Source organism: Octodon degus, unplaced genomic scaffold (genome assembly GCF_000260255.1).
Source record: "Octodon degus isolate 3935 unplaced genomic scaffold, OctDeg1.0 scaffold00010, whole genome shotgun sequence".
Taxonomy (NCBI): Eukaryota; Metazoa; Chordata; class Mammalia; order Rodentia; family Octodontidae; genus Octodon; species Octodon degus.
In genome coordinates, this window is record NW_004524586.1 from 26100725 (window position 1) to 26112451 (window position 11727).

The 11727-nt window shown below is 46.3% G+C and overlaps 1 protein-coding gene across 1 annotated transcript; it reads left to right on the forward strand.

The window, feature by feature from the left end:
- The first annotated feature begins 2073 nt into the window (after positions 1 to 2073).
- Prlhr (prolactin releasing hormone receptor) lies at positions 2074 to 3475 on the forward strand. Its single transcript, XM_004625639.1, has one exon. It carries the CDS (start codon positions 2195 to 2197, stop codon positions 3305 to 3307), a length of 1113 nt encoding a protein of 370 aa, XP_004625696.1. The 5' UTR covers positions 2074 to 2194; the 3' UTR covers positions 3308 to 3475.
- Positions 3476 to 11727: the final 8252 nt, after the last annotated feature.

Below are 11727 nucleotides of genomic sequence, written 5' to 3' on the forward strand. Positions count from 1 at the left end.
CCTATTGATCCTGTGTATACACACATATGTTTTTCCCTTTCCTTCTTTTCTCCTTTCCCTCATTCCTATTTTTTCCTATCAGCTCTCTACTTTGAAGAATACCTCAATGTTTGAGCTTTCAAAAACTGGTATTTATTCAGCATTTGTATGATCTTTAGTTGTTGACAAGGTTGTCATCTTATTTCTTTTACTGTGACATATCAGTGATGTTGACCAGAGTGATGACTGTAATCATGAGGCCTGAGGACATCCCAAGTCTTTCTCCACCTACTTTATAACAATTTCTTCTGCTTGAAATGTTTTGAAGCAAAGGAGTCCTTCTGCTCTTGAGGAAATACTATCGTGCTTGTAAAAATGATGAAGAGAATTACCAAGCAAGGGATTAGGCAGGCACAGTTTGTATCTTATTTGAAGCTCTGTAGACAAGAAAAATATTTTTTTTTTTTGCTAGATAGATTGTAGCTCAGCAAGTGTGTGATCAACATGCATTCAAGTGCATAAATTAATTCCTTTTGTGCCAATGTTGACTTTTTCCTCCCTGTTTGAACAACTCAAATTTGGAGGGTGGAATAGTGTGCTGTTTCTTTCCAGTCTAAGTGGGACATCTGTAGCTACAGTGGACAAAGCACATGGACTTACCAGGGCTGGGGCAAGGAAGCTTCATCCTCTTTGAAAAGGAAAAGAGAGAGCACTAGGAGACAAGGTGGCTTCTAAAAAGCAAGGTCACAAAGCCCTCTTCCCTGGCTACCACACCCTAGGGCCTAAGAAAATTTACATTTCAACAAGGACTTAATGCTACTAAAGATTTTATGCAACATTGAAGCTTTCCAAATGTCTGCTACTTTTGTTATGGTAGACACCCTGCAACTGTATTTTTTTTTTTTTTTTAACCCTAAAAATATGGGAAAAGGTCCAGAAAAGGGTCTAGGAATTTGATGTTTCGCACCGGGAGAGTCAGAGGAACAGGACAGCCAAGAACGTCTGAGTAGGGATGGCTGGACGGGGCACTGAAGTGAGTCGGACACCAGGCACGAGGAAAGTCACGCACAGGAACGAAAGTCAGCAACTTTCTGACCTCCGGAAAGCCGGCTCATCTACCTCCAACGCCCTACACTTCTTGCCCGAGGGCAAGCGGCGAGGCAGCTCTCTGAGCCAGTCAAGTCCCTTCTGTGAACGCCTGGGAGTTCCCCCACGGTGGTCTGAGGTCCCACGGCCGGCGCGCGTGGTCCGCGGCAGCTGTCCGTGGTTCTGAATCCTCCCTTCGGCTCTGATGGGCCTGGTGCCTGCGCAGCGCGCCAGGCCCAGCAAAAAACTCTGAAGTGCGAGGGAGGGCAAGATAAGGTCCGTGACGAGTTTCCAGGCTCTGCGCTGCAAAGACCTGCCACAACCCCCTAACGACTCCATCAAAGGCTGCCGGGACGCGACAGGACCCGGAGCTAAATGACAGGTCTTTTTTCTTCCCTTGACTTTTCTCCCTGGAGACTGAATCAAGTCGTCCCGACAGCCTGTCGCCTCATGCTTTTCCTGCCTTCATCCGCTGCATGCTGCTGCTAGACCGTGATTCTCTAGACACGCCTCCAGATCCGGCAATCCAGACTACCTTTCGCTTCTCCGGTCCAGATTGTCAGCCCCTCCTCCACTTCTGAGCCCAGTCCCCCTCCCCCCACTAGTTCTCTAAACGTGGAATTGTGTGGTGCGAGCTCCGCCCCTAGTTTCCATACAGGGGAGCACTGGAGTGGTGGGCGGGACGGAGGGGAGGGGCTCCCAGCCCCTTTCAAAAGCTGCTACAGCTGGGAACCCCTGGATCACTCAGTTCCGCGGAGAAGCGAGAAGCGTGGGTCACCGTCGTGGGGAGGATTGCTAAGGGACAGCAGGAATCCTGCCCTTCCCTCCCTTTCTCGCCCGCCAAACCCCCTACACAGGTAGGACTTCGCTCCTGGGCCTTGGTTGTGTGGAACGTGAGGGCTATGCATTGAGCAGGGGTGTGTAAATAACCCGTGCATGTTTAGTTTATTATTATGGCGGGGGCGGGGAGGACAGCAGTTTTTACTGTTTTTGTTGTTGCTGTGTGGCCAGTTATCCTACGGGGAGGACTTAGTGATGGGGCCAGGTTGGGTTGGGAGGGCGTGGATGGCTCAGGAGTGACGGATGGAAAATGTGAAATGACAGACTTGATTGCCTTTGGACAGGTAGCATGGCCTCCCTGCCCACTCGAAACCCTGGGGACCCTGACTTGTCTTCTGGGCTGCCGCCGGCAGTTACTAGGGCAGCTAACCAGAGCGCAGAGGCCTCGGCGGGCAACGAATCGGCCGCGGGCTCGGGCGCCCAGGCCCTCACGCCCTTCCAGAGCCTGCAGCTGGTGCATCAGCTGAAGGGGCTGATCGTGCTGCTCTACAGCATCGTGGTGGTCGTGGGGTTGGTGGGCAACTGCCTGCTGGTGCTGGTGATCGCGAGGGTGCGCCGGCTGCACAACGTAACCAACTTCCTCATCGGCAACCTGGCCTTTTCGGACGTGCTCATGTGCGCCGCCTGCGTGCCACTCACACTGGCCTACGCCTTCGAGCCACGCGGCTGGGTGTTCGGCGGCGGCTTGTGCCACCTGGTCTTCTTCTTACAGCCGGTTACCGTCTACGTGTCGGTGTTCACGCTAACCACCATCGCAGTGGACCGCTACGTCGTGCTGGTGCACCCGCTGAGGCGCCGCATCTCGCTACGCTCAAGCGCCTATGCCGTGCTGGCCATCTGGGCGCTCTCCGCGGTGCTGGCGCTGCCGGCTGCCCTGCACACCTACCACGTCGAGCTCAAGCCGCACGACGTGCGCCTTTGCGAGGAGTTCTGGGGTTCGCAGGAGCGCCAGCGCCAGCTCTACGCTTGGGGACTGCTGCTCGGTACCTACCTGCTCCCCCTGCTGGTCATCCTGCTCTCTTACGTGCGGGTGTCGGTGAAGCTCCGGAACCGCGTGGTCCCGGGCTGCGTGACCCAGAGCCAGGCCGACTGGGACCGTGCGCGGCGCCGCCGCACCTTCTGCTTGCTGGTGATGGTCGTGGTGGTGTTCGCTGTCTGCTGGCTGCCGCTGCACGTCTTCAACCTGCTTCGTGACCTGGACCCGCGCGCCATAGACTCCTACGCCTTCGGGCTGGTGCAGCTGCTCTGCCACTGGCTCGCTATGAGCTCAGCCTGCTACAACCCCTTCATCTACGCCTGGCTGCACGACAGCTTCCGCGAGGAGCTGCGCAAGTTGTTGCTCACCTGGCCCCGGAAGATAGCGCCCCACGGCCAGGGCGTGACTGTCACCGTGGTCATTTGATACCGGGGTGCCAGACCTGGGCTGGGGAGCTTCAAGACCACTGGGCTCCGAGACTGGACTGGAGTCCTCACTCCCAGCACCAGAGCTGCAACAACACAGTGCAGGACTTAGGTCTAGTCCTCTCTCTCACTGTCTGTTCTTGTGTCTTAGTAAAATGTTTAGTGGGCTTTGGTGTGGAGGAGGCTGGGGAGAGGGAAGAGGACTTAGGATTTCTTCTTTCCTAGAAAGCCAAACAAAACCCTTTAGCAGGCATCACAAAAGTACTCCGTTCTGGTCTCTGCCAGCTTTCCTGCTTGCTCAGTGGTCATAAAGAAACACTTCTGGTGGGCTGTAGAAGGGTGGTGCTGGGCTTGGTGATGATGCTTATTTTATCTTTCTAAAGGAAACTTTAAGCTGAGCTAAAATGCCTGGTATTGTCTTGCCAACTTGAGCCCTTGAATCTCTTACAAATTGTATTTAGGATTTCAGCATTGTGTGAATAAGACTTTAATGCACCAAAAGTGTTTTCATTTTAAGACTGCTTGAATTTATGGTACAAAACAACTTACAAATTGCCTTTCAAAAGGCCTTGCTTTTGTTTTTCCTGCTCTTCCCCTCCAGCTACCATTTTAATGTGATGAGATGAATTAGTCAAAGAGTAGAAACTGAAGAGGGAAAGACCCAGTGCACTCATGGGCAGGGACAGGTGTAACTGCATAAAGACAGACATCCTGTGTACGCGCGTGTGATGCCAGGGCATCACTCATGTCTGATTTGCTGAATGCTCATTGTAAGCTGTGTGCCATGGCATCCCTTCCCTCCTCCAACTGCTCAATCGCAACAGATCAACAGCTGTCATGTGACTAGTCAGCACCTGCTCCTGGGAGACATTCTGAAAATATCAACCTAAAATACAAGGACTGGGAGTTTACCTAAAGATAGAAACACACACTGCCACTGATAAGGTTACTAAGTTCAATGTTCACTGCTTTCAGGGTTAAAGGAACAGGTGAAGACTGTTGGGTGTGACACCAGGCTGATAATCTTCGCTTTAGCCTCCAGAGAGTTTGGTTCATGAGGACAAGGGTTTTGGGACAAGGGTCTCCACAATGAATTTTGGAACAGCAACTGGAATATCCAGGGCAGAAGCCTTTGGAAATGATACACAATGTCCAGCTCTCAGATCAGCCCTTGCGGCATGTGTGGCATGAACTAGTGTCTGCAGCAACTTATTCACCAACGTAAGGTTCCAGTATTCCCCAGTTCACTAAATAGCAAAATAGTGTCTTCCCTCCTCTTATTTGTATTGATTTAAGAAAGGAGTTCAAAAGACAGGCATAGTGGTACACACCTGTAATCTCAGCACTTGGGAGGCAGAGGCAAGAGGATTGTTGTGAATTCAAAAGCAGCATGAGCTACAAAGTGAGTTCAAGGCCAGTCTGAACTGCATATTGAGGCCCTGCCTCAGAAAGACCAAAAAAAAAAAAAAAAAAAAAAAAAAAAAAAAAAAAAAAAAAAAAAAAAAAAAAAAAAAAAAAAGAAAAAGGAAAGAGATCAAGCAGTTCAGGGATAGAGATATAACTCAAGGGCACAGCACCTGCCTAGAACCTGGGTGGTCCTGAGTTCAATTCCCAGTACAGCAACAACAAAAAGGGGTTCATTCACTCATTAAAAATGCTCTGTAAAGTGAAGAAAGAGGATAGTACTGGAATGATGAGGATTAAATTCTGTTAGACCACCATCAGCTGTGATGGTGGAGCAAGTATTCTTGATTGCCAGCTATGAAAAAGTCTTTTTGCCACGTACAGAATAGCACAAAAACTGGGAGATAAAACGTAGCAAATTAAGATAGGGGGTAAAAATAACTGTGCTGACTTTGAACTTCATCTATGGATTGGAGAACAGAGAATTTTTTCCTAATAATGTAGCCCATCTGGACTGTGTGATGTAATAGCAGTAAGCCCCTGTCCTCAGACGAGTGCATTTGCTAGGCATCCCAGGTTAGTCATGAGTTCCCAAGCACCTGGACTTGACTGGGAGGGCCAAGCCAGGGCCTTCTTTTGATGGGTATTTGTAGAGAGTGTAAAGGGTACAAGAGAGAATGTGATGAGTGGAGAGATCTGATTAATTTTGGAGTCTTTGTTGAGGGGTTTAAATCACTGATTCTCAGTTCTGGTTACTCTTAAAATCACCCGGGGAGGTTTATAAAACTCTGATTCATATAGTCCTACTCCCAGAGATAACTTGAGATGGGCTTGGGACATCTGAATTTTTTCAAAGCATTTCCAGTGATTTGTATTTGCATGTAAAATTAAGCTCTTTCAGAATTATCCTTTTTTGCATCTGAAGCAAACCTCAGTTATACCTGTTAAAATTGTTAAGGTCTTGGATTTGAGTTTGACACTGAGTTGCATGTCAAATGTGAAAAACTCTTTTTTGCTCTTCACACAGTATCTAACAAAGGTTAGTCCTTCACAGAAATGGAAATCCTTGTGACCAGAACATACAGGCATTAATTCCAGTTTCTTCACATATTTCTTTTCCAAAGTACTATTGTATAAATCCAATCAGTTTAAAAGAAACATTCAGCTTTAGATCAGCATATGAAGTTATATGCCATGAATTATTTCAAATTCTCATAGTCAGGATGTTAAAAAATTAAAATGTTCCCTGACCAGCTTGATTTAAACTTGTATCAATGGTGAAAAGAAAGTATCTCCACAAATTAGTTACTGCCGCTGATTTCTTTCATGTTGACAACATCAGGTTTAAGCATTGTGTGGGCTTTATGAGCATAAAGGAGGAGAGAGGTATGGTAGGCTTAGAAAGATCCTCACAGATTATGAAAATTGGCAACTGAACAGCAACTAATTAATTGTTACCCCATGTAGCACCTATTTAGGAGTAGTATGTAAAATAAACTTGACTTGTTAAAACAAAATCTCTCAGAGACAAGTTCCAGAGAAATCCATAAAGTACTGTAGATAGGAAATTGTAATTCATAATTTGTTTTGGTTAATAACAAGATGTGTACTGAGGCCTGTTCCTGCAGGGATGCAAATGGGAGCAAAGCTGGGAACTGAGCCAGGCTGGGACTTGGCAGCAGTCCTTCCCAAGGCTGACAGGAGATTCTGTAATCCTTTCTGCAAGCATTTGCCAGGTCTCACTTTTGGCAGCTAATCAATAGACTTATCTCACTAAATCAGCAGAGAAGTGTTTCAATATGTGTTGGCAGAAGTTACCTGGAAATAGCAACTGTGAGTGATGCTAAGGTAATAGTCTTCTAATTGATGTAAACGTTCTGATTTTTTGTTCTTTTGGATTTTTTCAGGCTGCTCTTGGATATGTTTAATTTTATTTGCTTAAGTAGACTAGTCAACCACCACTGTCTTTTTTTGCATTTCTGGACATCTAGTTTTTGTTGTTGTTTTTAAATGCATGTGAGGAACTGACCTCAAGGAAATGCAGGCTTGATAGGAACAAACACAGCCCATCCATCATGGAGGAGAGGTTGGAGCCCTGTTTACAAGGCAACTGTCTTCTGATTTAACCCCATGACTGTGTCTTAGCTATGTGTGTAAGCTGCTTATATTGCTGTGTCACTGTGTGAAGCTCCTTTGACTGGGGCTTGCTTGAGCTGTATTCAATACATTGTGGGTGCTCAATAAATATTACCTTGGCTGCAGAATTTTTAGAGTGCAATTAACTACGACCCCTTTCAACCTGAAGAAGCCAGAGTGGTCATTACCCATGGTTCCCTCATGGCAGTTCGGGTTACTTCTTCAGAGGGGGGAATGTTGTAGGCAGCTGAAATTAGATAGAAATATTATAGGCAATCAGACAGGGCCAGCCCCTCCAGGGGACACTATGGAAGACAAGGTGAATTTGCAACTTGGAAGAGACAGACACTTCCGTATGTACCAGGCCTCAAGACAAAAGAGAAAACATACAGCTACATACTTCCCTAAGAATGGGCATCAGTGATTGATATTCTAAATAGGTCTCAATCAGCTTAAAAGAGCACAAATAAGTCACTAACCCAACCTCCAACAGGAAGAGACCCTGTCCTGTATTCATGCCCGCTTGCTATGTGACTCACTTCACTATTTGGTCCTGGATTTAATCAATTTAACTGAACAATGGTGTTTGTAATCTCATTGGTTGACCATATTTTGTCCCACTTCATTCCCATTTGTGTTCCCATGTTCTCCACCACCTTAGACCCACCTTGCCGCGTGGTTTGCCTCTATAAAAGTCCCTGGAAGAGACAGCTTCCTGGGGACTACCTGCTCGGGGTCCCCCTTCTGTCCCTCTCTTGGACAGGAGCTTTCTTTCCCCCAGTAAATATATTCTGCTCAAAATTAAAGGTCCTAAATCAAACAAAAAAAAAAAAAAAAAAAAAAAAAAAAAAAAAAAAGCCAACCCTTTTATACTCATGGAGTAAATACGTATATCCAGGATCAAAGCAAGGAGAAAAATCATGCTAAGGAAAACATACTTTTCAGTCTAGATTTGTCAAGTCTAGCTAATGACAGAGACAAATTCATTTTGGATCTTCTATGACCTTTAGTTCCCAACCTTAGTAGTACCAGCATTTCAATATATGGCATGAAACTCTCTGCTCCCCAGGATTGCATGTGTTGAAATCCACTGATCTTTCAAAATGAAAGTGGAAGATTCTATGTTTAATTTCTTCTTATCAAGAATATGGTTAGGCATCCAAGGGTTAACACTGCATCAACCATTTCCCACTTACAATTTTGGAAATTCTAAAAAACATCCAATATGTGGGTCTATAGATATAATCTAGAAGATTCCAAAATATTCATGATAGTTATAAACAAGATTTTCTGGTACATATGGAGTATGGTCAAGCCACATGGTGCCTGTTTACATTTAAAAAACCCTTGTATTAATAAATGACACATTGCTATTAATCTCTCTCAAAATACCCCTCTTCTCTTCAAACACACTTATCTTTTACTGTAATAGACTTAAAAGAATATTTAAACATCCACTGTAGTTTTTTATTGTATGTGATATAAATGACACCTTAAAATGGATTTATAGGTGTATTTTCAAAGGACCCTTCTCACCTGCAAAGTGAGATAAACTAGTATACAAATGTTGGGACATATTTGAATTAGATGGGAATTACAATCTTGGTTTATTAAAAGTTCAGAGATTTCCAGGCAGAGTTTGGAAGAAGTGAGTTTTATTTTGACAACCAAGTCTAAGTATTTTTTATTTTCTTGTACTGGGGATCAAACTCAGGACCTTGCACTTGTCAGGCAGGCATTTATGCCACTGAGCTATATTCCCAGCCCAACTCCACATACTTGTACTAGGGTTTTTAGTCATTCTCTGCTTTTCAACTCAGTTCTTCTCATTTCCCTCTCTGCTTCTGTTCTTCCTTTTCCTTATATCTTTCTATATTACCTGTAAAATCCCTCCTCCTGGAAGACCCTTCTGTCCTAGTGCAGAAGAGATGTTGGCACCTGAGCATCATCGCATGTTGGTCCTCCTAGGAGTGGTAAGAGGAGAGCCTGGTACACTCCACTGCTGAGCTGAGTGTCTCTGTGCATTGCTGGATGCAGCTCGCATTTTTTTGCTGAATGTGGGATCTGAAACTCACACTAAAATTACTTCCTTCAGAGTCAAGCTCCAGGCCAAGGTGTACAACAGCAGTTTGTCCAGAATCTCCACAGGACCCTTAACTTGATAAATCTCACCAAGGTTCTCTAGGAGGGTCCTCACAGTAAAAGGTCAAATGTGTTTGCTTTTGATGTTTGGTGCTTGGTGCTAGAGTAAAGAAACCTGAGACTGAGAAAGGAAAGGGCAAACAATCTCCACTTTGAAATATCCCCTGCCTCTCTCTGCTCTCACAAAACTCTTTTCTTTACTTGCTGATAACCAAATTCCCTAATCACAGAACCCATCTCCTTCTAGAGTGAAATTTAATGAAGAATGGAGAGTACAAGTTGTGTTCAAAATGTATGTGGTACATGCTTAAAAAATTATAGTAAAAAATACATTGTCAGTAATCTCCTTTATAATACCCCTTGCCTGCTCCAGACACATTTGTCTCACCTTTTGAACCAGTTCTAGATGTCCCCTTTTGTGGCTTCGTGAGATGTAATTAAAAAACATGGTGACAGCTGCTGCTGAGTGCTATCCAGTGAGAAGGAAGGCTCGTAAGAATATTAAGGAGTGGCCTCACCCACCTTCTTCACCGGACCTCCACTGTGTAATGTCTGGCTCTTCCTGAAGTCAAAGCAACCCTGAAAAGTAAACATTTTTGAATGGATTCAGGACATCAAGGTAGCCACCATAGTGCAGCTAGGGGACAGCCCAGAAGTGCTTCAGGAGGCTGTAAGGAGTATGGTCAAGTGTGTTCAAAGAGAGGGTGACTGTCTTGAGGTGAGCTAATGGCAATGGGTCCTTTATGGTAATACATTTAGAAAGACACAAACATTCATCTATTTTATGATCACATCTTGTACGCTGGCCACCACTCCGCTGGCCCCTCAGTTATTCTCAGGCAATTAAAAAAAAAAAGTCCCGGTGAGCTGGAAAAACAACACAAAGATTTAGATTTGAGTTGTAGAGGAGCAGTCAGGCACTGGGATTTTCTTCCCAGCCCAGAATATCACAGTTACCTTGGGTTTCCAACCGAGTGGGCTGGCTCAGTCTCCTGGGTAGGAGGCACAGTGTTGCGGCAAAACACGCCCTTGGGTGGTCAGACACTTCACCTGTCATATCACACTGGGGTGCCCCATGCCATCCTTTGCCAGCTCCTGGCCCCCATGTAGCCCTGTGTTCGTAATTGTGTGTACCATCCTCACTTGGGTCTCCTTATGAGTTCCTGCTGTCTGGCACTGCAGGCCTCTGTGGATGACCTCCTTGTGGACTAAAGTGTCAGATCTATGACAGGGCATGCCAAGGTGGATGCCACTGTCTTTGAACTTGTGGCCCCTGGAAGAATCTGCTCATCCTCCTGGGCCCTCTTTGAGTGCCTTCCAGGGTGGCCACCCTGTGCCCACAGCCCCTTCTATTGCTGCTCAGGCAATGTCTGCTGCATCTACATGCATCATTTGCTGGTGCTATGGCTTGTATTTGGATGTTCACCCAGAGCCTCCTGTGCTTTTTGAATGGACTTTTTCTGAGGTAGCTCAATCTAGAGTGTGTGACTGATTCGTGGTGCAAACCTAGGATTAAGGGTGCTGGGGATGGGGGAGGGGGTGACTGATGAATCAGTTCACTGATGGGATTGGCTCCACCCTAATCCCAGAAACCTGGACAAGGAAAAGGGGAAGGAAGAGGCTTGTCTCTCCTCTCCCTGGCTCGCTTTTCTGTCTTCTGCTACCTTGGACTGTTTCTCCTCTGTGTGCCCCTCTGCCAAGCCAGCTGATCATGGACTGAATCCTCTACAACTGTGAGCATAATCCTTTCCTGCTTTAACTTTGGTTATGGGGTGTTTTTTCTCAGCAATGAGAGAAAAGTAACTAAGACAACTGACTTCAGGGACAGAGAGGGGATCCTTAGCCTCTTTCAGTGTCCTGCATCTCTCTGGCAGAGCCCTGGATGCCAGCCTCTCTTAGGACACTTGTCGCTCTCGCTGGACTATGGGTCTTGCCTCTGGTCTCCATTCCTGGCTCCTTGCCTCACTCTTTCCCAAATCCAAGGAAACCAGGGGCCAGGCTGAGTATCCTGGCCCCTTCCCTTACTCTTTTTTTGGTCCCACTCCACAGCTTAGGACACCCTGCAAGAAGTGAGGCAGGAGACCTGATGGAGGGGGCAAGGTGCTGGGTATTAGGCTGTTCACAAAGGCTTTCTTTGGAGCAGGTCTGTCACCTCTAAGAGATGACCATTTGCACAATGGAGAGCCAGATTAGCATGGATTGACAACTGGTGGTCAACTTGTAACACCCAGCTGAACTGAACCAGCAGGGCACTGAGTTCAGGAGGCGCACCTGAGGATTGTTGCCAGCAGCATCAGAGGCAGAACTGGAGAAGAAGAAGAGAAGCTGTTGGGAGCTATTGTTTTCTTCTGGAGTTGTTGTTTTTTTTGGAGGAGCTTGTCATGTTGGCTTTCCTGATGAACTTGGCTGTTCCCATCATTGAAGGAGCTTGGGATCTTGTTGTTGCTGGTAATGGCTGTGGTCCACTTTGAAGGTCCTCACTTTGAACATTGCTTCCTGGCTCCAGTTCAGATCCTGCAGCAGGATAGCACAGCTCCTTCATCCTGCTGGCATAGACTTTCTAGCTTCCACCACTGACTTTTGGGGTTTCTCAGCACAGATCCATGAAATAGTCCTTCATGAAACTTTGTTGTGGGTTCTTGGCTTCCTGTTGGACTCCCAGGAGACATTGTTATGAGCTCTAGGTTGTCAACTGGACTCATGCAGGACATTACCATGGGATCCAGGCCCTCAGTTAGA